At 44.7% G+C, this 27,166-nt stretch overlaps 1 protein-coding gene across 1 annotated transcript; it reads left to right on the top strand.

Moving 5' to 3' along the window:
* The first annotated feature begins 8,982 nt into the window (after nucleotides 1-8,982).
* On the top strand, nucleotides 8,983-27,104 carry fn1b (fibronectin 1b). The gene is made up of 45 exons (XM_076047893.1): nucleotides 8,983-9,269; nucleotides 9,449-9,574; nucleotides 9,830-9,967; nucleotides 10,092-10,223; nucleotides 10,767-10,904; nucleotides 10,985-11,131; nucleotides 11,230-11,418; nucleotides 11,548-11,730; nucleotides 11,902-12,078; nucleotides 12,887-13,042; nucleotides 13,151-13,279; nucleotides 13,385-13,528; nucleotides 14,671-14,792; nucleotides 15,476-15,644; nucleotides 15,733-15,909; nucleotides 16,051-16,179; nucleotides 16,275-16,364; nucleotides 16,453-16,647; nucleotides 17,311-17,589; nucleotides 17,682-17,945; nucleotides 18,034-18,128; nucleotides 18,545-18,713; nucleotides 18,833-18,919; nucleotides 19,072-19,263; nucleotides 19,577-19,768; nucleotides 19,882-19,971; nucleotides 20,059-20,325; nucleotides 20,425-20,541; nucleotides 20,625-20,786; nucleotides 20,886-21,041; nucleotides 21,178-21,294; nucleotides 22,277-22,546; nucleotides 22,649-22,836; nucleotides 22,932-23,019; nucleotides 23,131-23,310; nucleotides 23,398-23,487; nucleotides 23,719-23,907; nucleotides 23,991-24,080; nucleotides 24,675-25,105; nucleotides 25,198-25,336; nucleotides 25,503-25,664; nucleotides 25,762-25,887; nucleotides 25,972-26,078; nucleotides 26,190-26,285; nucleotides 26,452-27,104. The coding sequence occupies exons 1-45, from the start codon at nucleotides 9,128-9,130 to the stop codon at nucleotides 26,527-26,529; spliced, it is 7,104 nt and encodes a 2,367-aa protein (XP_075904008.1). The 5' UTR covers nucleotides 8,983-9,127; the 3' UTR covers nucleotides 26,530-27,104.
* The last annotated feature ends 62 nt before the right edge of the window (nucleotides 27,105-27,166 follow it).

The raw sequence follows: 27,166 nt of genomic DNA on the forward strand, positions 1-27,166 counted from the left end.
ATGTGAGTGTGAACCTCTAAATACTACAATATATACAGTGACTACAGTATCTATTTGCAGTTCTGTAATAAAAGTCTATGGGATATGGCCACTTTTGGACACGTAAAAGAGGAAACATTTTTGGTTGGGTCTCTATTCTGCGGTCTCTATTGAAATATACTTGAAACTATTTTCAAGGGTAGCTGCCATTTATCTGGCCTTTCCCCAGTGAGCTCACCTCAGAAGCTTCCCCTATGGTTCAGAGAGACTCGCCAGTGACTGATTTGTCTCCATAACAAACAGAAACACTCACAACATGCTCTCCGTGACAGTGGCAGTGCAGGGCTGTTATTTAGATTTCACTGTGCAGTATGTCATTCAAGTGCTGCTGTGGCTGGAGGGATTTTTGTCAGCACATGCAATGTGTAGTTCATCTATAGTTCAATGTGATACACAGGGCAAATGAATAGCTGAGTAACTGATGTTTGTTTTACATATGGGACGGTATAGAGACGTGGTTGACTGCTGATATTTGCCTTTTCTATCTACCTGCGTGCACAGTTCACATGGCCTGTTGCATCACACTCCCTTATAAACCAGATGATCAGCCGTGAGAACACAGAGATGTTCCAACTTTTCACGTATGACTAAGTAATTGGCTTCTGGTTCCCCCTGATGTCATCTGCTAAATACCTACGGGCGAAGATGGGATCTGTAATTATCGATGACCAAACACACAAACACAGACTCTTGCACGTGCTTGCACACATGGATATGAACAAAAAAGATTTCATGCTTGTTTTATTGGACCTTTTATTAAAAAACAAAACAAAAAAACAAACACTCTTCTCCTGCAGAATATGCATATGAGTATTTGTACTTTTAGAGACAAAAAAACTCAAATTAATTTTATGTAAAACAGATATCAGTCTTATTTGTGCCAAATCAGTATGTATTACTTTGATTGTGCATTGGTTAGCACTGTTGTCTCACAACAAGAAGGTTGCTGGTTTGATTCTGACCTGAGACCTTTCCTGGGCACAGCACGCTCTCTCAGTGTCTGCGTGGGTTCTCCCCAATATCCACAGAAGTTAATGTAAGCTCAGTCGGTTGTTTGTCTCGATGAGGCCTTGTGATAGGCAGCTTGTCCAGAATGTTTCCCGCCTTCACTCCAAGATACCTGGGAAGGGCTACAGCACCCTCAGTGACCCTGAGGGCAGGGCAAGCACTCATACAGTAGAAAAAGGATGGATGGATAGAATGGCAGGTTTTCCACAGTAACATCAGGATAGAAATCTTCTTGTTATCCCCGTGCAAGTGGAGCTTCTGCAGGGATATAATGTGATTAGACCTGTTATGGTGCCTGTCTGCAGACTGTGAGTCAGTCTCTAACAGCTCAGTTATATTTTTTGCAGCTGCATTGCCGTACATGTGAGTCAGGGTCAGCCTGGAGTTTTGCCAGGGGTGCACCCATGGTGATTAATGGCCTTCAACAAACTTCAGTCAGTCACTTTTATATGTTGTCAAATGTAGACTCAAGTGTTGTGTTTTGCTTTGCTTTGCTTTGCTTTGTTTTTTTCAACTTTGTGTGGCAGTGCCAGTAAAACATTTTGGTCAGCCTCCCAGACAACAGCGCAGACACAAATGGTTTGGGAAGGATGGCTGAGTCTCACACAGAGCCAAATGGAAAGTAGCTGAGACTGAGACCAAAAAAGGTATGGAGAGAAAAGAGACTTGTTGGGGGATGGCAACAAGGTCAAAAAAGTAAAGGATAACACGAGTCAGGGTGGAATGATACCCTGAACCTCATGTGGAATCATTCAGTCATGTTGTTCCTCTGAGGTCAGAGCCCTTTCTGTCCTCGTCACCGAACACGATTACAGTGTATTAGTCTTAGTTTGAGGGAGCAGTTTGGAAGTTTTGTTTGTTCTTGACAATCAATCAAAAATCTTCACAACACTGAAAGCTGTTGAGATGATGTAACCCTGTTTTTTTAGGTGTCTGAGAACTTAATAATATAACAAAATGAACAAAGTTAAATCTAACTGGAAATTATCACACAGTTGCATGCGCAATACAAACATATTGATGATGTTGTGCAAATTTGAATGACAAAATCTACACTATGTTTACTCCATACTCCATTGTACACTTCCATCTACAATGAATGTAAGTGTGGAAGGATAAAATGGATGAGGCCCAAACACTCAGCTATGGGGGACACACATCACATTGTGATGCCATGTGACTGCCAAGCTGTCCATGATGATATTAATGAAAATGATTCTGGGTGCTGGGTGGGAAACACACCATAAGATGTTTAGAATTGCACTTTGACTTTAATGATGCATGGGGAAGTAGTGAGGAAGTATAGGTGTAGTATACACTTAAATGCCATCTAATTTAATACTTCCCTTTGAATTCGACAGTTAAAAGCCATTGAAACTGTTACAAGCTTTTGCAAACACCCCCAACTCCCCGACCCACGTCCACTCCTGCCCCCCTTATTCACTGGTAGAATTGTTGTCTGGGTGTGAACTGTGAGCCAAGCTTCACACCGGAGGTTTGTCATCCACGCCTGGCTCTCCCTCCCCCCACTGTGTCCGCAGCTGAAATATACCTCCTCATATCTGCTGTATTCATTTTGGCAACTCTTGCATTTTATTCTTTCACATTCAGTAAGAAAACATTAATGCACCAAACGTATCATCTGATTCGTCTCAATGTTTTTTTTTTTATAGTGAATGCAGCCATGTATGTTGAGATCTTAGATAAAACTGAATTAGATTTAGATTAGATAAAGTCCTGGATTATTTATTTGTTGTTTCAAAGGGAACTTTTTTGGAATCATCTCTGACTCTTTCTTAAGTCACATTGACAAATGTGGTACGTGAGTGTGCACATCCTGCATCGGTCCACCTAAATGTACAGTTGATTTGACTCCTGATACTGCAGTTACCATTTGAATCAGCTTCATTCACAAGGTCCAAACGTGACCGCATGCACCACCAGACTTATGTTTGCTGAGGTGTCTGTACTTCTGTGAATGCGTATATTTGTGGATGTCTATGTGTTTTTTTCCTGTGGTGAGGTCTGTGGTATGATATAATTGCTTTATTCACTTTCATTAATTTTACAAGAGGGTGTTTTCTTACTTTCAATCATTATTTCCCAAGCACTAGCGCTGGATGCAGCTTGTCATGCACTGCACTTCCCAGAACAGGCTGGCTTCACCTGGAGAGAAACAGGTGGCCCTCCTTCTCGAGAACAGGGCCCCAGGTGAACTGGCATACCCATGCAGTCTAGACGAGAATTCATGAGTAATGGTGACGTTTCCACCAATGTAAAAACTTAATGACATTTCTCCCCACAGCTTTGTAAAGTGTGCTTGCTTCATCAGGACTCAGTTACAAACACCTAAAAATATTTAGGGTTGGCTGTCTCCAAAAACTGAGCAAAATAAATAGTATTTACGTGACTCTCGACTCTCAATTTGGCAAACGTATGATCAATTCTCAGCTCTGTGTCTGGCATTAGGAGGCTTCAAGAGGCATTTATGATTTTGGCATTTATCTTTCTACCATAGTCTATGCACAACAGCTAATAAAAGACAATTAATCGAAAAAGCGACTGGAATGTCTCTCATTATTCTAAACTTGTAAGGAACTTGAGGTAATTTAGCTCAGACTTTTATAATGGAATGCATTGATGTGTTTACTTGAGCACTACTGACAAAAGCAGTGTGGAAGTACTCCAGCCTTTCCTTATTTGCTCAGTCTGACTATTGGCTGGCTTATTTAAATCTCCTCTGGTTTGCGTTGCGCCTCTTGAATTCCAGCAGACTCAGAGACTTTCTGTTTCTTCCCGGAGGGACGGGGGTGAAAGATGACTCAGCAGACAGGTTACTGTGGAGGGGGACGAGCACAAGCACACTTTGCAGACACGACTGACCGAGGTCACCTTACTGCCTCTGACGGGAAGTCTGGAAGTTTGGAAATGTGCCCTGTCTGTGTGAATATCATCACATTAGAGCATCAAAGTGTGGCTTATGTTTGAAACGCTCTTACTTAGTGTGACAAAAGGAAAGGGAGCAGGAATGACTTGTTTCATTATGGAGATGCTAGATATTGTACACAACTATAAGTTGTTTTTGTCATTATCAAATGAACATTAATAATTAAAACCTTATTTATTATTACTTTGCCCCGAAGGTCAAGCAGCTCCTTGTTTTAAACAAAGTTAATTTAGATATTAGATTTTTCTTGTATTCTGATATAAAAACACTAATTTGGCACCAAGACAGAACATTTTCCACATGCTTTGCATATGGACAACTTACATGCTGACCGGAAAAACTATCAACCATATGCAAATGGACCAATAGGATTTGTTATTGTGCATCACAATAGTTGGCTGTATTTATAGGAACTCTTGAAAAAATGGCAGTGAAGCAAAAGTTTGTTGTCTAATTAGAAAAGCCTTCTGTGCCCCTTCTTATGTTTTTCTCTTTGTGTGAAAATGCTGTGCAGCAGCAGCCTAGTTTTAAAACTCACTTTCTTATTATCTGTCTTTCACTACTGCTCCTCAGAGCAGCTGGAAGCAGTCACTTCTAGCTTACTTTACAGCCTTATCTCTCTGACACCGCGCACCTCTTTATCTGTAAAGGAACGTGATTCGGTGAATCCACTGAAATTATAAGACCAAGAGGAAATTCTGTTGGAGGCTCACAAGATGAATGTGCTCAATTTCAGATTTGAAACCTGAGTGTTCCAGCTGCAGTGCAAAGATATCAAAATGTGGTGTACTGCAGAAATGGAAATGCAAATGTCATCCTGATAAACTATGCTTACTTGCATTCAATGCTATTTTAAAGGAAACAGTGAGAGTGAAATATCCATAACTGAAAGTGTGTCAAACAGTAAAGTCACCCTGACAGACAGCTGATGCTGAAGAGGTGAGACACCTCACGTTCCACCAACTTGACGACTTGAGGCATCAATTCTCAAGTCAGGAAGGGGTTTTAATAATGTAAGTATGTGTAGATGTTTATGCAAGTATTGTGTTCTATGGCCTGTATTATTATTTTGATTTTACTGTCCAAAACATTGTTGTGATGGTTCACTCAGTAGATGACAGACAATGTGGAACATACGGGCTTTAGATTTTCATCAGGGAAGCTTGAGATTTAGCCACAATGAGGGCCAATTCATTCATTGACATTCAATATATAATTCAGTAGATGAAGCAACAACACCAGTAATGACCGCCTTAGAGCCAAACCTTTGCTGTCACTTTGTACGGTTCCACCCAATCTGGTTCCTGTGGTAACCCTGGATCACAGAGCAGTGTTTTGCACCCTTGGGAAATGCTTCATCAGAGAGTCTCTGCACACCACTCTTGCTTGAGCAACTTCTGGCATTTGTTCTAAGCAGTACAGCAGATGCTCTTGACATAAAGCGCAGAAACGTCTGATTGATTCATACTCGAGGAGTGGCACTGTGGAACAGAAATGCTGACAAGCTGGAATCATGTTGCTAAATTATCTTCCTCTAACCTCTCCTGCTTGTAGTATAGATTTTGGCACCACTGTAGGTTCTCTAGATCATGCTTTGCAGACTGTGAGTGTGTGGAGCGTTGACCTGTTCATATTTTACCTTTAAATATACAGTATAACATAACAAACAGTGCCTCCAGCGGGGGAAGCTAGTTCAGATGCAGATAATGCAAAGATGTAGTCCCAGTTGGATATACGATCATAAATCATTCAACCTACACAACAGGTCAAAGTTTATTTATATAGCACTTTTAAACAACCTCAGTTGACCAGAGAGCTGTTTAATTATTAAAATAAGACAGAAATACCTGAGTGCATGCACCTGAGTACTATAGGACTTAGATAAAAACATAGAACTGGAGCTGAGCCTGGGAGCTGCCAGGAGCAGCTTGTTTTTTAAAAATCTATAAAAACAAATTCCCTCCAGCTCAGCACCTTCTTCCAAGTTCCTCCACCCCTTGTTGTGATTATTAGCACAGTCGACGCCATCTGGCTCTTACTCCTCCAAGCGGCCTGTCCATTGTTGGGTGAAGTAACAGCAAACATTAGCGTCCTCTGAGGCTTCGATCATGTGCAGTCTTGCCTCATATGACAAAAGTCCTTTCATAGTTCTTTCTAAATTGTAATAGAATTGCTCACTAAGGCACACAAACCATCTGTCAAAATGTTGTTAGTTCAGTTCAATTTTCTTTTTCTTTTATAATTGATTTTAACCTCGAAATGGAAAAACATATCCTGCACAACTTTCTACCATGTTTATCTGAACAGATGCTGGTTGTGGCTTCACAACAAGTATTTATTTTGAAACATTTATTTTAGAAATAAAACTTTCTCAAAATATTTGTACCAGCAGTACCACCATTCTTTTTGTTTTTGTTTGGACAAGACATTGGTGATGCTCTCCATAGACTTTTGAGAGCTGACTCCAAGGACTTGGCCTTTTATATTTATTAAGTATGGAACCCTGACACCAATTACCAGATGTGGTATACTCATTTTTAAAATTTTCAATGAAGTTAAAACAAACAGGCACAAACATATTTAAGAAAAACTAAAAATATATATTTTAGTACCAGTCAGTGTCTCCAGGATTCAGAAAAGTCTTCATGTTATACAGCTGTAGCTGTTCTCCAGCTATAGGAATCACTCATGCTGAGGCAGATTAGATATCAGATAACACAAATACATGTAGCAAACAGACACACACCCAGGCAGCCATCTGGGGCTCCGACAGTGACGACTAACAGGCACAGAAATCAAGGCATCCCCCATTATTCTTAAACTGGATGTCTTCTCTGCTTATAAATATTTATCTTTCGTACCGCCTCCTCCACTGCACAGAACAACTCCAATGCACAGAACAACTCCAAACTTTAGGAAAAGAAAAGAAAAGTTGTATAACAGTTTGCGTCTGCAAGTTTGTGTCCTCACAATAAGAAATTATTAAATTCCTGCACATCTTGTCAGTCGTTTGCGACCCAGCGTGTTTCATGTTTCTGCTGATTGATTGATTAGCTGTAGTTACCACAGTCAATAATTATTACGTCATAGTCTCACAGACAGTAGCTGCCTTCCTGAACAGAACCGTAAGGCAGATTGCAGCAAGGGCCAACTAACTTTAAATTCCTCTGCACATGAACAACTCACAAACCAAACTCAAATCATACTAATGAGTACTAATCGTACTAATGAGCCAATTACCAATCACAGAGTTAAAACCACCTTTTACTCCCCCTACCCACCACAAGTTAACAGTGATTATGTGTCATGGTTTGTTATGTATTATATACAGCATAAAGACGGAGTGGTAGCCTAAACAAAAATGTCAAATAATCAGTGTTTAATTGGTGCGAATTACCACAAACCAAGAGTCAACACACAGTTTTTTGGGGGAAAGGTGATCAAGTTTAGTTTCTGAAAATAAAGGATTAGAAAAAACACAGCCCTGTGGAGGTGTTTGGTCAAGCAGCAGAGCAAACAGTCTGGACTGACTTTCCCCGTCAATCGTCTGCGTGCTCAGACTGCGGACGGTGGGAGTTATTGCACGTTTGAAAGCGGGTCAAACTGCACGTCCGGTGCTTCCTTCAGCCAAAAGCCGCAACAACAAATACCGTGGCGGTTAGACGTTGCGGTAAAGGTTAGGCATCGAGAGTGGCTGTCAGTTGTTGACGGGACGTGACACCGACCAAGTCGGCCTAGGCGCCGAGCCTGGTCGGCGAGCGCTGCGGTAGTCGGCTGTGTTGTGTGTGTGTGTGTGTGTGTGTGTGTGTGTGTGTGTGTGTGTGTGTGTGTGTGTGACTACACCGTCCACGAACTAGCTTCATATTTTGGACGAACTGGAACCGAACACACTGTATTTCTGCTTGAGGAACGTTGTTGTGTGGTTTAACTTCGTCCGAGAATGTACCAGATTTCCGTAGAAACCCCCCCAGTTTAGCGTAAAAACACACCGCAAAGAGACGTTCACGTGAAGCGGGAAGAAAAGGCTCGATCTGGCAACCGAGGAGCCGCCACAGTCGCACCGCCGCATGCGTCATCAAACTGCGAGCGACGCATGGAGGCAAAAACAAATCAAGGCAGCGGAACCTTTTTCAAACGCTACTACTTCCACCGTGCTAAATTCACCTTCGTATGGTTTCTTAAAAGAATTATATGAAGAGGTGAGAGATGATCCAGACAAATGAACCATTCTCCTGTTTTTCTTTGGATTATTCCTCATTTAAACAACAACAACAACAACAACAACATTCAAGCAGCAAGTTTTTCTCATGTGTTTGAGAATAAACCAGGGGTAGAAGCTGCAGCTGGCTATTAGTGTGGACTGAATGGGCAGCAACAAAGCGTTTCATGTATTAAGTGAACTTTCCCAACATTGTCAATCTGAATGCCTGGTCAAAGAAAGTGAATTTGGGACAATCGTGACTTTGGTGGTATTCATTTAATTTGGGCAGCTATGGGCAAAAACAATATTTGGCACCTATGTAAGGGGTTAATGTGTTCTTCATTCAAACATGATTAGGTAGGCTGACAAATACAAGGTTATATTAAGGTGCAAAACATAAGCCGTTCAAAAAAAACAAAAGTTAGTTTATTTAAGACAATACCGCATTGGTTTGATTTATTCTGCTGTATTTTGATTTAAATACAGCAAGTTAAAAAGTGTTTTTTTGTTAGGATGATGATGAGGGAGTCAGTTTGGATCTTTTCCTACAAATGTTCTCTTTCAGAGATTACCTATTTCCCAAATAGATTTTGCATTTTCTAGCCAGTCTGAAATCAGTCTTCTTTGTTTCTGGGAAGTGAGGAGTCGAGTGTCAATATTACTCACCCTTCTGGTGGGCGAACTCCAGTAAAGGCCCTCCCCTGCCCTCTCCTCCCCTTCACTCCCGCCACTCCCTCCCCCCTCCCCAACTCTCCTCGTATAAAACCTGTGCGCAACCCGCTCCTCATCCTGGCGCACCAGCTGCAAGCAAGCAGCCGGGATCTCTTCAGACGCACAATCAAAGTTTTCCTGCTCCTACTTCATTTAGTTCTTTTTTTTCTTTTTCATTATTCCCCCCTTCCATTCATCCTTGCATTGCATTTTGTCTCAAAATGACGGGCGGCCCACTGACAGGGTTTCTGGTTGCGCTCTGCATAAGCGGCGCTGTCCATGGCTTGCCAAAGAAGAGCAAGAGGCAGACGGGCCAGTATCAGGTGTATCCTGACCTCCGAGACGCGGCGGCCGTCACTACAGGTACGCTCATGCTCTTCTGGATCTCTGTAATAGTTAAATGCTAAAGAAAACCAAACCAACCTGTTTGTCTTTAATTTGAAATGAGTCACTTATAGTGCCATGATATGAAGTCACATTTACAGGATACTAGATTTATTTGTTCCCTTCATGTAACATTATTGCTGTCATGTGGTTCCTAGCCGGCTGTGAGGAAAACGGTCGATCATACCGAGTGAACGACCAGTGGGAGAAAGCCTACCGTGGTAGCACACTGGTGTGCACCTGTAATGGAGCTGCAGGCATCAAATGTATAACTAAGCCTGAAGGTCAGTGAGAGGCCAACAGATGTAAAGAGTCTGCAGAATTTACTCAGAAATCTCGTATTTGAAATGAGTGAAATAAATGAATTTTGTGCTCACAAGTGAATTGCTCATTCATGCCTGAATATTTATAAAACAAGCAAAAAAAAAAAAAAAAAATTGGGATATTCACTTTTTAGAGCATTTAGGCAACAAGACAAAAATGGTGTTGCTGTCTAAATTTCCCAGCTTGTTAAAGTTTTTTTTGTGCATCCCTCTCAGTTGAAGAGTCCTGCTATGATAAGTACAATGACCGGACATACATGGTGGGTGAAACATACGAGAGGCCGAAGGACAGCATGATGTGGGACTGCACCTGTATTGGTTCTGGCCGTGGCAAGATCAGCTGTACCATTGCAAGTAAGAATAACTACCATATTACATGCACTTTATTGTAAGTGAGTCAGTTGTGCTCCAAAAATGTATATTTAATCTGTGAGAAACATTATAGACAATGGCATCATTTTTCATTCGTTAAACCCAGATCGCTGCCATGAGAATGGGAGGTCTTACAAAATTGGGGACACTTGGCAGAGGCCCCATGAAACAGCTGACTACATGCTTGAGTGTGTTTGTCTTGGAAATGGCAAAGGGGAGTGGACTTGCAAACCTGTGGGTGAGTAAACCTCCAACAGTCCAGACTCAGGGTGGGTATGTAACATGTCTGCTTTTTTTGGGGCAGCTCTTCAGGTGTATATTTTACTGTAGTGATGGTTGGATCCTGAGTCACCATCACCGGCTCATTAACCTGACACAGCAAAACTCATCTACTACAACTTGCCTCAGTTAATCCGGTCAGCAGTCCATACCTAAAACACGTAATCTTCACAGAAGCGCAATGTATTTGCTACCCCAAGCCGCTTCCTCAAGGCAGAGCTGCAGCTATTATTTATGGTGGAATTTTCATATTCTACAGAACCAGATATGTAGTTGTAGCAGGACCTGCGTAAGGAAGAGGTCGAATCCTACAGATCAAAAGCTTCTGTGGAGCTCGAGTGAACTCATGACTCGCATGAGTTCCGCATCTGTTTAGTGAATGGTCCACAGGACTCAGTCATTTTCGAGCTCAAGACGGCTTCTTCACTATTGTCGTGGCTTTAGGTCTTGTATAAGCTTTGACTTCAATGTTTCATGGCAATGTTTGAATCTTGTCTTTCAGCTGAACGCTGCTACGACAACAACGCAGCCTCTTCTTATGTCGTGGGGGAGACTTGGGAGAGGCCATACCAAGGCTGGATGAGGCTGGACTGCACGTGTCTTGGAGAGGGAAATGGACGCATTACATGCACCTCAAGGAGTAAGACGCCTGTTCACACTTGTACACTTGTTTCAGCGTACTTTAAACACATCTGCTGACTGCTTTTGTTGTCCAATCAGACCGTTGCAATGACATGGAAACTACAAGGTCCTACCGGATTGGAGAGTCGTGGAGCAAGACCGACTCAAGTGGATACAACCTGCAGTGCCAGTGCTTAGGAAATGGCCGTGGAGAATGGAAGTGTGAGAGGCACAACGCAGGCAGAAGTACGTTAAAACCTCTACCTGATATTTACATTTTGTTGCAAAAGGAAAAGCCTTGCCCCAACTGTGACTTTATCTTCACTTCATTTGGTTGTTTACAGCCATGGGTACTGTTGTGGTTACCCCAGTCCATACTGGAAGCCAGCCTGTACAGTCAGTGTCAGTGGAGGGAACATGCCGCACAGACTCTGGAGCCACCTACAACGATGGACAGCGTTGGTTCAGGAGTCAAGGTAGTAAGCAGATGATCTGCACCTGCCTTGGCAATGGAGTCAGCTGTCAAGAGTTGGGTGAGTAAAGAAAGGGAGGGGACAGCGGTGGACTTGTTGATGAGGCGGAAATGCTACTGGAGTAATTTGAAGCCACATCACTAAATTATCGAGGGTACATCATCTTCTCGTTGTTATGTGTCTGTACAGAGACCAGGAACCAGGCCTATGGTGGCAACTCCAATGGCCAGCCATGTGTGTTTCCTTTTGTCTTCATGGGAAACACCTACTATTCCTGCACATCAGATGGACGGACAGACGGACAGCTCTGGTGCTCAATAAGTTCCGACTATCAGAAAGACAAGCTGTACTCTTTCTGCACTGAGAAGAATGGTATGACTGTGTCCAGGCATTGAATCTGTGCAGTTTGACAGACACATTGCTTTGGGCTGAATTGGACTGGTCAACAGTTTAGTTTTACAAATTCTGAAATTTTAGGGAGAAAGATAACAAAGCAGAGGTCAACAATAACAAAGCTCTTTCTCTTTCTCATCATCTATGCAGCCATTGTAGCAACAGTGGGTGGAAACTCCAATGGTGCCCTGTGCCACTTCCCCTTCCTCTACAGCGGTCGTAATTACACAGACTGCACCTCTGATGGGCGACGAGATAGCATGAGATGGTGCGGCACCACTTATGACTATGACAATGAGCAAATGTATGGATTCTGCCCCATGGCTGGTAAGAGCAGACCTGAAATCACTACCGAAAATGTGTTGTAAGGAGATTTTAAACAAATGTAAAGTCTTAAAATGCTTTTAAAAGTCTACTAGACGACCAGGCTACCAGGCCATGTTAATTTACTGCTGATTTGACAAAAGCATAATGATCCATATTATTCCAAACCTTCAAAAACATGATGTCATGACTCATTTAGTATAGCATAACAGTTGAAAACAAATGCTAACTAGAATGACTGTTTCCTAAATGTGAAGAGTATGCAAGTTGAATTCAAGTTAAATGTAAACCTAATGTGCAACTCATATTTTGGGGGACGTTATAAGCCTGAGAGAGTCTTGGTTGTACATCTGTTGGTCTTGGGCCAGCTCCATGAATTGCAGGGGAGTGGTATTAAGTATCCAAGTCTTGGTGTCAAAGTTGAAGTGGCACTTGGCCAAATTATGCAGAACTCACTCAAGATTTATGTTACAGTTATGTTTATGTAACTAAAAAATTGCTAACCACTTTGGTCTGTATCTCAATTGTTACCAGATGTTGATGACTGTTTGACTTCATGGGTCACTTAAATGCAATTGGGGATTAAATAACTGCAATTTGCAGAATAATGGTTTCATGGTCATGGGAGAGAAACAGTCTCACATGACAGGAACCAATTACATAATCAAAGTCTCCCTGCAGAGAATTTTGTGTCAGAATGAGAATGTAGATGGGTGTGCATCCTGGAAGCACAAGCACACTCTTCTCTGAGTTTGGTTTTCCATTTTTTGAATTTATTTTTTAAATCATTTTTTATTTGTTTTATGCATAGCCCATGAGGAGTTATGTACAACCAATGATGGCGTGATGCACCGTGTTGGCGACAAGTGGGACAAACGGCACGATGTCCTGGGTCATATGATGGAGTGCACTTGTCAGGGAAATGGCCGCGGAGAGTGGAGCTGTATTGCTCACTCACAGCTGCGAGGTCGGTGTGAGAAGCAATGCTGCAGTATCACCAAGGGCAGAATAATGTATTATTTTTTTTTCTATTTCTATTTTGGTTTTTAATTCACTCCTGCCTCAATGTTACCAGACCAGTGCATTGTGGATGGCGTGTACTATGAGGTGAACCAGGAATTTCCCAAGCGCCATGATGAAGGCTACATGATGAACTGCACCTGCTATGGACAGGGACGTGGGCGGTGGAAGTGCGATGCCCTGGGTGCGTTCGTTGCTCATAAGTCCAGATGTCATGATAAACTCACAATGCTCTAATTCTGTCTGCAATGGCTGATGAGCTGCTTTCTTCTCTGCGGTTCTACAACAGATCAGTGTCAGGAACCACAAAGCAAGGTCTTCTATCAGATTGGAGACTCCTGGGACAAAGTCATCCATAACCTTCACTACAGATGTTATTGCTATGGCAATGGGATTGGAGAGATGAGATGTGAACCTCAGCGAACCTACCACGGTAGGAGGGAAACTCTTCCCAGCATAATAACATATGCAATACTAGAAGCTATGTTTCTTTGTGGATAATCTAGACTGCATTTAGCACAAGTGAAATGTTGCTTAGTAGGGGATGGTGCATTTTTTAAGCTGTTAAGTTTTGTTCCTGCCAAATGTTTCCAGCTCATAATTTCAGTTGATATAAGAATCACTCAATGTAATGTCAACAACTCCATATGCAGAACTTGTCACCGAATAAGTTTGTCAAACGTATACGCAACAGACAAGTGATGTGGGATTCACAGGGTGGGAAAGTGCATTTATAATAACTACGACCATTTTGTTTTAAACTACATCATTTGCCTCTTGGTCCTCATTCTTGCATTCTTGCACTGAGTTAGTCTTTACTTGTGTACTGTTGTTATTAAACTCCTCTTTATTACTGACAAAGCTCCTCTGGCCTGTAACTGCTGAACACACCTCTAACAAACCAGCAGTTCAATTGCCAATTGAGTGGAGGATGTAAAAGACTTTTGGGCCTTTCTCGACTTTGAAGTCCTGCAAACGGAGACGTGTTGGCCAATCACGTCACCCCCGCCCCACCTTTGGTCTTTGTAGTTGCAGAGGTTTTCCTCCCCCGCCTTGCGATCCTCTGTTGACCTGCTGAGAGGACAGGGATGCTGGGCCTTGATATTGGCGGCGGTGCTGGCAGCAGTGGCTTTACACACATTACCCGCCTCCAGAATCAACCCCACTTAGATAAATGTTGCTTAATGTGGCACTTTGAACCGCAGTACTCGGTGTGCCCTCAATAAATCACTGACCTATAAAGTTCTCAGAACATTTACATAAATTGTGACTGCAGGTTTTTCCATGGGTCAGCGTTTGTGCGAGGCTAGATATACAGTGAAGAATATTGTACTTTGGTGTTATGTCACACACTCTAATACGCCACTATTTGAAATGGCTTAGCGCTGTCTGGTGGTGGTTTTGGTTGTAATCCAAGAGAAGGATCGGTCTAACAGACTCACCTGAAGTAGCCAGTTCTCGCCCCCTCTCTCTTCGGGTAATACTGCCAGATTAGACGTCCAGGTGTGAGTCTTCACCCTTCGTCCAGTTTCTCCTACTCAGCATCCAGATGTTTTCCTCTCAATCTTTTCCCAGATGGTCACAGACCTGTCCAGGTGATCATCACAGAGGCAGGCAAGCAGCCAGACTCTCACCCCATACAGTGGAACCCTCCGTCATCCGTCCAGATCACCCAGTACATCCTCAAATGGAGAATTGTACGTAGCTCTTTTGGTTTTTCAAAGCAGGGCAGCAACATTCTTTCCCCCTGAGTAAACAGAATAAATAAGGTCACTGTGGTGATGTTGCTGATCGTTTGAGCATGGACAAACAATGACCAGAGACCGTTTTAATTCCCTGCAACAATCTTGTTTTCTTTTTCCTCTTTGTATGTGGTAAAAAAAAAAAAAAAGAAATTATTAACTGTTATTTTAATTTATTATTATAATTTTGAGGCTAGACATGCCCTCAACTTGAATCCTTCTTCCTGACTTTCTTTTGTATAAGAGTTGCATTTGTCCAACCTCTTTTCTTGCAAGTCCCAAGCCAGTATATACAAACAGATCAAACGTGACGTCACGTTCAAAGTCCAGCTTCAGTTTTATTTTTTCAATTTTTTCAAAAGTCAAAGTTTAAATCTAAAAAGGATGAATGCATATACAGAGAAACCAGCCTCATCATTATAGGAATTAGCCAGGACTCATTCAGAAAAAGAAATGACATTGTACAGATAAGATATTCACTGACAGACTCAGTGACGTGAGGAAGCTGGACGTGTCTCTTCTTGCAGCTGTCAGTGTTTACCTGACAGCAAACCCTCGATTATGTTATCGTGACGAATGAGGCTTCGTTTTTTTTCAGCAGCTTATTAACTCTTCATCTTTTTCACCAACTCTGGTAGAAAAACACACGCTCTCCATGGACAGAGGTGGCGGTCCCCGGCCACTTGAACTCCTACACCATCAGTGGGCTGCGTCCAGCCATCACCTATGAGGGTCAGCTGATCAGCATCCTGCCCTACGGACGCCGTGAGGTCACACGCTTCGATTTCACAACCAACCATGGTTCCTGTGAGTACACTGGAAGAGCGAGTTTTCTCCTGGCAACTCCCATACGCAGGGATTCACAACTGAAATGTGCCTCCCTCCCTGTGTCCAGTGGAGACATCGGAAGGAGAGACGACGCAGCCTCCTCCACTGGTGGATACTTCTGAGTCAGTGACAGAAATCACTTCCAACAGCTTTGTTGTTTCTTGGACATCAGCGTCTTCCACCCTCTCAGGCTTCAGGGTGGAATATGAGCTCAGTGAGGATGGGGCCAAGCCCAAAGTCCTGGGTGAGACTCACACTTCTGGCCACTAAACACATGCATTATGTCTTTATTCATTGTGTATGATAAGATGATTCACTGTTTATGAAAGTCCAAAATGAAATGCAACCACACTTAACACAAATACGCTGTTTTCGGCTTTTCCAGATGTTCCTCTCACCTCCACATCCGTCACCATCTCTGACCTGCTGCCGGGACGCAGATACAACGTCAATGTTTATGAGCTTCCGAATCAGGGACAGCCCAACCTTATTCTGACCACCTCTCAGACCACAGGTGGAAGCAGCCTCAATGTTCTCAGATATGACGACAATTTAAACTTGGCACAAATGTAGCATTTTTTTTTAAATCCAACACAACTCTTTCATCAGCTCCTGACGCTCCTGCCAAGCACACGGTGGACGATGTGGGAGAGACCTCCATCCGGATCAGCTGGTCCAAGCCTTTGGCTCCTATTACAGGTCAGGCCTTATCTTCATTTGTGTAACTGTGTCGGAATTTATCTTTTTTTTATGAAGCCGAGTGTAACTTCAAGTCCTCGTCTGCCAGGCTACCGTGTGGTTTACACACCATCGCTGGAAGGCAGCAGCACTGAGCTCGTACTGCCTGAGTCAGAAACCTCCGTCAACCTGGCTGACCTGAAACCTGGTCTCCGTTACAACATCAGTATCTACGCTGTGAAGGAGGAGCAGGAGAGCGAGCCGATTTTTTTCCAGGTCGACACTGAAGGATCCCCTCTGCCAGGTACACACCTGGCAACTGAACTGAATGAAATGACTTCTACATAACAGCTAAAATGTAGATTTATTTTTCTTTTACGTGATCGTGTTCTTTTTCTAAACTCTTGCTCTTCTCACTGATCTCCCTGAAATGTATTGTCACAGCTGAACATTCCTTATAGGGTCAGGGAGCTTAAGAAGGAGCTCACCAGCGTTTGGGAAATACGAAGCTTGTCAAATCTCTTCTTTGTCAAAACATACTTTCAGAGTGAGAGTTATATCAACTGCAGTATCATCTCAGGGGCCTCTTATCTCCATCTTTAATCATGTGTGGCCTCTATGTGAACTCTGTCAGGAAGAGACACCTGCTCTGTGGCAAAAACACTCAGGGAGTCAAGCTTGCTCACACAGCTCCCACACAGACTCAGTTGGCACTTGATCTTCAGTTGGATAAAAACACACTGCAGATGTGTTTCCTTTTTGCTTTGTGAACAAAAGCAGGTACTGTAAAAGGAATTCCCTTTCTCAAGTCTGCCTTCAGAGATGAGCCAAAGCTTATTTTTCACCTAGAAACCACAAATATCTGACGTCTCATTTAGGTTACATGATGACACAGCATCAAATCTCCCAAAGAAAACATTTTTTCTTATCACATTAACACAAATAATGCACTCCTGTGTTGCTGCAGAGGAGGTTCCAGCACCCACTGACCTACAGTTCACTGAGGTTTCTGACGTGAAGATCAGCATCACCTGGACCGGCCCACCCAGTGAGGTGACAGGGTACAGGGTCAACTTCACCCCAGTCGGCCCAGACGGCACTGAGCTGAGACTGCTGCCACTGTCCACCTCAGTCAACGCCTACGCTGACATCACTCACCTTCAGCCAGGCACAAATTACCGCTTTTACATCTATGCCATCAATGGTGGAGTGGAGAGTGAGCCACTCATGGGAGAAAAGTCCACCAGTGAGTTTTTCCTTTGGCCAGTAGGCAGCATACGAAACAAAAAACAACATGTATGTTACATATCTAACGCCAATATCTTATCATTCAACCAGAACCTGATTCTCCAACCAGCCTGCGTTTCACTGACATCGGCCACGACAGTGCAGTGGTCATGTGGGAGGCCCCTCGTGCTGTTGTCACTGGTTACCGTCTCTATGTGAGCATTGAAGGCCACAACCCCGTGGAGAAGAGGATCCCAGGTGCAGTCACCCAGTTCCCTCTGAGGAATCTACGACCAGAGACCAAGTACACTGCCATTCTCCACTCTGACCTGGACAATACCCTCAGCGAGGGAGTCACCTCCTCATTTACAACCAGTCAGTGTCAGACGGTCGACTACATCGTTCATGGTCAAATTATTAAATAGTTTGATGTTAATCTTTCCATTTTCTGATCTTTTCCCAGCTCCCCAGATGGGAAATGCCCCTCCTTTCAACACGGATGTCACAGACACTTCCATCATCGTCACCTGGATACCTGTCCGCAGATTCAGCTACAAGGTAGACGGCTCCCCATTCACATACTTATTGGAAATGCAGCATACTCTCAATGAGACAAACCCGAGATGAAATTTACCATAATGAAAGGTCCAATCAATCTAAAGAATCTCAACATACACACGGTGCTCAGATTCGGTTTCATTGCTCAATGAATCGTCATTACAACTTCATAGACAACTTTAGCATTTAGCATTTAGCAACCACAAACATGAGTGTTACACTTCATCTTGTTCGGTAAGTTTGGAACGCAAAAGTAAAATGTTTCTAAGTGACAGTGAGATATGTACTGTACCTGGTGTTACGTGTTTCCCTTGTTCATTTTGGCTCGAGTTGTGAGTGAGTCTTGTCTTTTTCTCAACTCGCTGCATTTCTTTATGGTATCTGGTTTCCACTAAACCTATGTTTTTCCATCACAGCTGTCTGTGCTGCCAAGCCAGCAAGGTGAACTCCCCAGAGAGCAGACTTCATCGACAGGCAGAATTGACATCTATGGCCTGATCCCAGGAACTGAGTACACCTACAGCGTCCAACCCATGTATAACGGGCGCGATCGTGGGACCCCCATCACTCGCAATGCTGTCACTTGTACGTATCTGATGACTGAAGAAACCAGCTCTGTAATTTCTGGCCAAACCACCAAGAATGGGCCCGACTTTGAGGGAGAGTTGCATTGATTTGGCTCCGCTCACTCTCTCTCTTTGTAGCCGTGTCTCCTCCCAGTGACATCACAGTGGACACCAGTTCTGACACAGGAGATATCCGCGTTTACTGGGTGGCTTCCAGTACACCTGGTAAATATTGACTGTGCCCTGGCGTCTGTCAAGGCCAGACCTTGGCCTGTGTGTTTGTCTTTCGTCATGATAAATATCTATTTCAAGGAATTTCATTTCTTACAACGAGTCGTGTATTACAAAATCCTCATTCACCCTCGCAACTATTTCAGGCGTCACTGGCTACAGAGTGACAAGCACACCAACCAATGACCAGCGGGGAAACTCTGTGGAGGAAATTGTTCCAGCGGATCAAACCTACATCTTGTTGGAGAGCCTGAGTCCCGGCGTAGAGTACAACGTCAGTGTGTTCACCGCCAAGCACACTTCAGAGAGTGCGCCAGTGTCCACTGTTGTCAGACAAGGTAGCGGCCACAAGGATTTTCATTGACTACTGCTGCTGCTGTGCCCATGGGAGCCATCAAGGCAGATTGTACAGATAGAGAAAAGGGCAAATTTGCCATCAACGAAAAGCAGTTATGAAAGTGATGCAATGCATTTTTTTTCTACTCTTCAAATGTTTTGGAGGGGTAATCAGCATAATCAATCATCATTTTCTGCATATAAATTTTTTGTTTGGACATTGTATAACATCAAGCAAAGTCAATGAATGATCTCATTATTATGCTTGTAATTCGGTTTTTAGCAATGATTAATTCTAGTTTCCTATTTGTCCAGCCATTCCAGCACCAACTAACCTTCAGTTTGGAGGCGTTGGACCCGACCACATCAGGGTGACTTGGACGGTACCTCATGTCGCCTCGCCGAGTGACATTTCCCGGTTTGTTATCCGTTACCACCCCGTGACCGCAGATGACGACATCAAGGAGGTCAATGTGGGCGGAGCCACCAATACGTTCCTGCTGCAGAGTAAGACCACACACAGATAGTCCAAGAATCATATCCATCTTAAGATCCAATCATCCACAGCAGTAGGTGTCCTGGTGCTGATCCAGTCCTTCTAACTGAACGTTTCATCATAGACCTGCTGCCCAACACTGAGTACCGCATCAGTGTTGTGTGTGTGTACGGTGAGCGTGAAAGTCAACCGGTCTTGGGAACCCAGAGGACAAGTGAGTGACTGTGCTTGGCACCGTGTTCCAGGTCAAGGGATGGTCCAAGTCTTACTGAATCCATGTCTCTGTACTTGCCTTTTGAAGCTCTGGATGCCCCCACTGGCCTGTCCTTCTCCGACATTAACACCCACTCATTCACGGCCCGCTGGGTACCCCCAACTTCCACCATCAGTGGATACCGCATCCGCTATCAGAAGACAAGCGGTGGGCGTGCAAAGGACGAGAGGTTGCCCCCAACTAGGAACTACTTCACTCTGACCGGCCTGGCACCAGAGACAGAGTATCTGATCCATGTGTACGCTGTGGCCAATGGTGTGGAGAGCCAGCCTCTGACGGGCACCCAGGCCACCGGTGAGTCCCCCCCCACCCCCCCGTTAGCCCCAATCTCATGGCCACCTTTGCTGACAATCTGCCGCTTCATCTAAATCACAATGTTGTCATTGTTTCTAGTCTCTGACGCTCCCACCGACCTGGAGGTAACAGCTTCCACTCCCACCAGCATCGACATTCGCTGGGACGCCCCTTCTGTCCCAGTGAGGAACTACAGGATCACCTACGCAGGAACAGGTGCGTCCTCCTGCTGCGACTGTTAGTTTTATCCATCCCATATCCAAGAATTCCAAGTTTAACACGTGTTGCTCTCTGTTTAGGCGGTGAAACTCCTCAAGAGTTCTCAATCCTAGGCACTCAGACCACTGCAACCATTACTGGACTGAGGCCAGGCACTGATTACACCATCACCGTTTATGCTGTTGCAGTAAGAGGCGATAACCCTGCCTCCAACACCCCAGTCTCCATCTTACACAGGACTGGTACGGCACAGTAGCATGATTTGAAACAAAGAATCCAATCATTCATTGTCTAAATGGAAACTAAAGCTTTGGGTGTGTCCATCTGTCGTCCTTCTGCAGACACTGAGCCCCCCACAGACATGCAGCTGACCGATGTGAGCGACAACGCCCTCACAGTGCGCTGGTCTCCTGCTCAGGGACCAATCAGAGGCTACAGAGTTACCAGTGTCCCCAAAAATGGCCTTGGACCCTCCTTCTCTGAGGTCGTATCGCCAGGTAATTTACTGCAGCGCTGCCGTCTTCACTCTGCTGTGCTCTTCAGATCAAACAGAGAAAACACATCGTTATCAGATGTAGTTTTTCTCACGCAGCACCGGCTTCTAATCATCTCATCTTTTGCTCCCTGTTGCAGATAAGAGAGAGATCACGTTCTCAGGCCTGATGCCCACCGCTGAGTATGTGGTCAGTGTTTATGCTCTGGGCAGTGATGGACAGCCCTCCTCCCCTGTGGTGGAGAACGCCATCACCGGTCAGTTTCATTCTCTACTGTGTTACTATTGTGTCACTTGTTGCCATGTTGAGACAGTTGTATTAAGTATTTTGGATAGCGTGTGCAATGTGCTCCTCAGTTGGTGGCTCACTGTTTTAGGATGTATGAATACATTTGTCACTGTAGTGATGGACTGATGCTTGGCCAGTAGTTCAGGGTTTTTTTTTTCTTCAAAGATTTAATGAGCAACAGAAACAGTAGAGTCACTTTCAAAGCTAGCAAAAGAAAAATAAACACATTGCTTGTAAAAGCGCGACTATTTCCCTGTGAAATTTCGGGCTTTGCTCTTGGTGAATCGTTGAGTTTCAGTTTGACGCGCCCAAGCGTGCTTGTGCTAAACAAAAATTCTGGAGGATGCGGCGATCCAATGTTCAGTTTGTTTATTTGCACTCCAAAAACAAAAAACAAAAACAGTCTTACCGCGACAGTGGACAACGCGGCACAGGTTGCTTGCAAACTCACAGATCGACAAAGTAATCCAACAATCGTCAAAAAATTAGAAAAAGTGCTTGAAAAGCGGTCTAAAACTGTTTGGCTGCATTCAACTCAAGAGACCTGGCGGCCCCGTTAACCACCCTGATATAGTGCAGGTGCTGCAGTCACCTGCCTATGGTGATGTGGGGGCGTGGCCCTTAGCGCAACCAATACTAAGAAAATACTAAATAAATAAAACAATTACTTTTGTGTCCATAATTAACACATTAAGCCACAGTACCAATAAATCAGAAATAAGGAAAGATATTTTGGCTCCAACAGCTTGTATAAACAGACAATTTTATGAACAAATCATTTTACTGATAATTTACACTTGGTCGCTTTGTTTTTGAAAACGTCATAATTATTATTTACATGCATTGAACCTTTTCCAATGATCACAAGTTAAGGCCGAAGCCGTTGCTCCTGCTTTTCCATCAGTGTCAGTTTCATTCTCCAATCCCTCCAACTACAAACTTCCCTGCAGCTATGGACCGTCCAAAAGACCTCATCTTCTCCGACATTGACTCCACCTCCATGCGCATCACCTGGGACAGTCCGGACGGCACTGTGACATCGTACCGCATCCTCTACTCCAGCCCAGAGGAGGGAGAGCGAGAGCTGCGTCCGGCGCCCAGAGGCGAGCAGGACAGCGTGCTGCTGCGAGGCCTGCGCCCAGGGACAGAGTACACCGTCAAAGTCATCGCCCTGCATGACCGAACACCCAGCAAGCCACTGGTGGGAACGCAGGCCACAGGTATGAAGACAAAAGAGAGACGTCTTCTTGTCATCTCTCATTGCATACACTCTTCAACCTGAATACTTTTTTTTAAAAAAAACATTCTTGTCCCCACCGCAGTCATTCCTGCTCCTTCCGGCTTGGTCATCTCAGAGGTCGGCTCGTCCACTTTCACCGTATCGTGGAGAGCCCCTAATGCCCGCCTGACAGGCTACCGTGTGGTGGTGACACCCAAGAACATCAATGGCCCCACTAAGGAGATGAACGTTGCTCCGGACACCACGCGCGTCGTCATTCCCGGCCTCATGGTAGAGAAAAAAGCGCTCTGTGCTCAGAGTCTTGTGTGAATCTATGCACTCTCTTGGTTAAAAGTATCAAATGTATTCCTGCATGTGCATCCCAGATGGCAACCACATATAAGATTGATGTGTACGCCCTGAAGAACTCTGTCACCAGTAGACCACTGGAGGGAGAGGCCACCACACTGGGAGGTAACTGGGTGTAGCATCAAACGACACAGCCACCACCTCACAAATCACCGGCTCGTTTTTTTTTTAAAGACAAAACAAAACAAAAAAACCTGCTTCTCCGTCTTCCTGCAGAGGTTGGTGCCCCTCGCCGCGTGCGCATTTCTGATGTCCAGGAGAATTCTTTCACATTGTCCTGGCGTCCAAGAGAAGAAACCATCACCGGTTACCTGATCACTGCCTCGCCCAGCAGTGGCACACACCCCACTATCACCAGGAGCATCCCCAGAGACGCCAGCACCTACACACTCCCAGGTACTGCTCGCTCCGACTGACCACTGGCCCCACAGCAGTGAGCTTCGCCCGTGATTCTGAGCTGGCGGTGCTTTTTCCCCCCCTCAGGTTTACGGCCGGGCACCACATACACTGTCAGCCTGTATACTCTGAATGGCAACACCAGGAGTGCCCCCTTTACTCTCACTTTGAAAACAGGTACTGGTCAAACTCAAACTCATAGTCATAGTCATAGTGAATTCATTTCATCTTTGAATTTATTTGTATCTCATATACCTGAATAGTGGACAAAAAGTGTCCTGGAAAGTGCATGGAATGACATTAATACTACAACTATGCAAATGAGACGCTGACAAATCTGTTGGTTGTACAGAGAAATCAAATGTAAATGCACTTTGGTGGTCTAATGTTCTAAATTCACCCCCACAGTTGAACCAGTTGTCCAGGCTCCCACCAACCTGCAGTTCACATCTTTGACCCCGACCTCCATTACCTTCGCCTGGCAGCCGCCCGCCACGCACATCACCGGGTACTACATCACCTACGAGGAGACGGGAGGAGCACCTCGTGAGCTCATCCCACGACCCCATGCCGGCCAAAACTATGCAACCATATCTGGTAGGTACTTACCGACTGCAGAGCTGCTAAAATGACAGACTGGGCACGCAGCTCCACTGCATAATGTTCATCCTGTCCCTCAGGCCTGAAGCCACTCACAGAGTACATCATCAAGATCATCGCCATCCAGAACTCAGTGAGAAGCACTCCCCTTGTGGGCAAAGTCAGGACCCGTGAGTATTATCAGAGCGGAGAAAAACGTGTGATGGTTGCGGTGATGCTGACACCACGTCAAAGTTCAATGACGTCACAAATAATTATCTGAAACTGTATCTCACAACCTTTATTTGAGACACGGCACATTTCTTACATTGAAAACATCCCAAAAATATTACAAAATGACACTTTTTAGCCTAATATATAATATGCAATATAGTCTCCTCATTTATTTATACTCACCCAGTATGAAACCTGGGTGTGTTTAGATGCACATAAAGCTGATATCCTGTCTTTTAAAGCACAGTCACTCCACAATGGAAAGATGTTGTTGTTTTACACCAATTAAGTCAAGTTGTATAATTTTCCATGGCACACCTGACATTATCTCACTCGCTGTCACTGCTCAGGGCACAAACTGAGCTCAGAATTGACCTCTTAAATGCAATAATATTAAAACGTTTCATCTAAAACTGTATTTGTAGCAATACATTAGGACACAACCGTTTGTCCTGCAGTAATCTTGTAGCGCCACCACACACTGGTGAGATGTGTTTGTGCAGCTCTGCTCTGTCTCATCAGAGTCTCTCTTGACCTTCTCTCCTGTCCAGAACCAGAATCTGTGCTGCCCCTGCCTCTGCCGCACGTACCCGGGGGTTCTGGTGGCAACCTCGACGTGCCCGAAACTGACGCGGACAACAGAATCCAGCTGGTGGGCAACGGTGGCCAAGATGGCAGTGGCGGTCAGAGCCAGCACGTGGAGTACACAGAGTACAACAACAACGGAAACAACGGCCATTCGCAGTCTCCCTACGGGCAGTTCCGCGAGCCGCTGGTCATCCTGCCCCTGCCTGACGCCGAGGGCCGCAGAATGCCCATCCTGAAGATGAACGTGCCCGTTGGGCTCTCACCTTTCAACGATTCCGTCGTGCCCCAGGAGGCTCAAACACAGACTTCCCTCACCTGGAAGCCTTACAGCCAAAGCAACGCCTACTTGGTGTCCTGCTACCCCGTGACAAACCTCAACGAGAACATGTTCCAGGTGAGAGACGCCACAACCAGACTGTCCACCACTCGACAGTTTAGCACAGAAATTGATTTATCGTTGTCTTGCTCTCTTCCCCCTTTTTTCAGGTGCGTCTCCCAGGCACAGCCACCACTGCCACCTTGATAGGACTCACCCCCGAGGCCAACTACAACGTCATTGTAGAGGCCGTGCTGGGAGCACTCAAACACAAGGTTCTGGAGCAGGTGGTCACTGCTGGCAACACGAGTGAGTAACTTGCTGAGTCAAATCCAGTGTGGATTTAGTGTCAACTGGAGAATACAACCCAATATAAATCCCCAACCTTTGTTCCAAATACAAAATATAAACCCTAGACTGCAACGTTGGCCAGTTTCTGTGGTTTCCATTTCTGACGCTACTCACTGTCCTGTAGTCCCAGGGGATGTGCACTCCTCCAAGGATACCTGCTATGACGCCTTCACCGCAACCTACCACGAGGTCGGGGGTGAATGGGAGCGAATGTCGGAGACGGGCTTCAAGCTGTGGTGTCGGTGCCTCGGTCTGGGCAGCGGCCACTTCAGATGCGACTCGTCAAGTAGGTTTATGAGGAAAAAAACCTTTTTAATCATACGTGTGATTAAATAGAGTTGTCTTTCATGCGTTTTCATCGGCTGCTTTCTGACCATTACTAGAGTGGTGCCACGACAGCGGCAACAACTATCGCATTGGAGAGAAGTGGGACCGCCAGACAGAAAATGGTCAACTGTTGAGTTGCACGTGTCTGGGTAATGGCAAAGGAGAATTCAAGTGCGAACCGCGTAAGTGTCCTCGTTCTATGGGTTTGTTCAGCAGTTACACCTGCTTCACATGCGACTTGACCCACTTGCTTTGCGTCCACGCAGACGACTCGGTGTGCTACGACGATGGCAAAGCGTACCAGGTGGGAAACCAGTGGCAGAAGGAGTACCTGGGTGCCATCTGTAGATGTACATGCTATGGAGGACAGCAGGTATTAGTCGATAGCGCCCTTGCTTTTGTTTGCGTGGTGCACAATAGATCACACTGTGACACAGCAGAAGAGCTTGCGGTCATTTTTAAACACTCAATCCCAACTTCTCAGGGCTGGCGGTGTGAGAACTGCCGCAGACCAGGGGCTGATGTTGAGGACACCATGCTGCACACTATGAGATACACTAACGACAAACTACGCAAACTGGTGAGCAGAAAATATTTTCATTTTTCCTCAAACTTGACTGTATTGGTCATTATTACCTTCGGTCTAAACGAACCAGATTGTATGGCATTTTAGGCCTCCTGACTTTGTGATTTGTATGTCTTGAAGACAATACTGTAATGTCTAAATTATGAATATTGTTTTACAGAATATTCATTGCCCCATCGAGTGTCTCCAACCCGACCTGCTGGCTGACGCTTACGTTCCCCCAAATCCTCGGGAGTGAAGGATCTGGGTTGGCTGCACTGTCGCACCCTGAAGAAGAATTGCTGTCTGCAACTGAATCCAAGTGTCTTTTTACTCAAACTGCCTTGCTGCCTGATAAAAGTGGTCCTCCAACAGTCTTGTCACTGTCGACCGTCACGTCTCTACAGCCATCGTTGATTGAAAAAAAAAAAAAATGCAGCCCGCTGCAGTTTTACCAATTCTTTTTTTTTGTCTTTTATGACAACTTGTCCCTTGTCTGTTCTATTCAAAGAGCGAGTAAGCACTGTGTTAAAGAATGTCAATGTAGTCATAAACGACTATTTGTCTGTGAAGATGGTTTTCTCTGGCCTGTCGCCCTGTCCTGGTTTTTCTAAAGGAGGTTGCGCTGCGTTTGATCGACACAGTCACAACTCAACAACTCCTTCCTACTTTCCTTTTCTTCGTATGTGTCTAATCTGAGAGTTTAAACTGGAACGTGAGAATTGAAACTGGTCTATTTTTGTACTTTTTTTGTCCATGCCAAACTTACTTCTAACTTTGAATAAATGGGTCCTGTATTTTAATAAAGCTGGAGAGATCCTGAAATTGAACCTGTCCAACGCGTCACACTGGCATCACTTCTATCTGCTGCTGCTGCTCGTCTACTGATGACCCCC

Source organism: Nelusetta ayraudi, unplaced genomic scaffold (genome assembly GCF_046127955.1).
Source record: "Nelusetta ayraudi isolate G7.1 ecotype Tasmania unplaced genomic scaffold, CSIRO-AGI_Nayr_v1 ptg000005l, whole genome shotgun sequence".
Lineage (NCBI taxonomy): Eukaryota > Metazoa > Chordata > Actinopteri > Tetraodontiformes > Monacanthidae > Nelusetta > Nelusetta ayraudi.

Excerpts from the sequence above, each read along its gene's own strand:
- fn1b (XM_076047893.1), top strand. The coding sequence starts at position 9,128 with ATGACGGGCGGCCCACTGACAGGGTTTCTGGTTGCGCTCTGCATAAGC. Across the intron at positions 9,270-9,448 it reads CGCGGCGGCCGTCACTACAG|CCGGCTGTGAGGAAAACGGT; the intron begins GTACGCTCATGC and ends TGTGGTTCCTAG. Across the intron at positions 18,714-18,832 it reads CACTCGCAATGCTGTCACTT|CCGTGTCTCCTCCCAGTGAC; the intron begins GTACGTATCTGA and ends CTCTCTTTGTAG.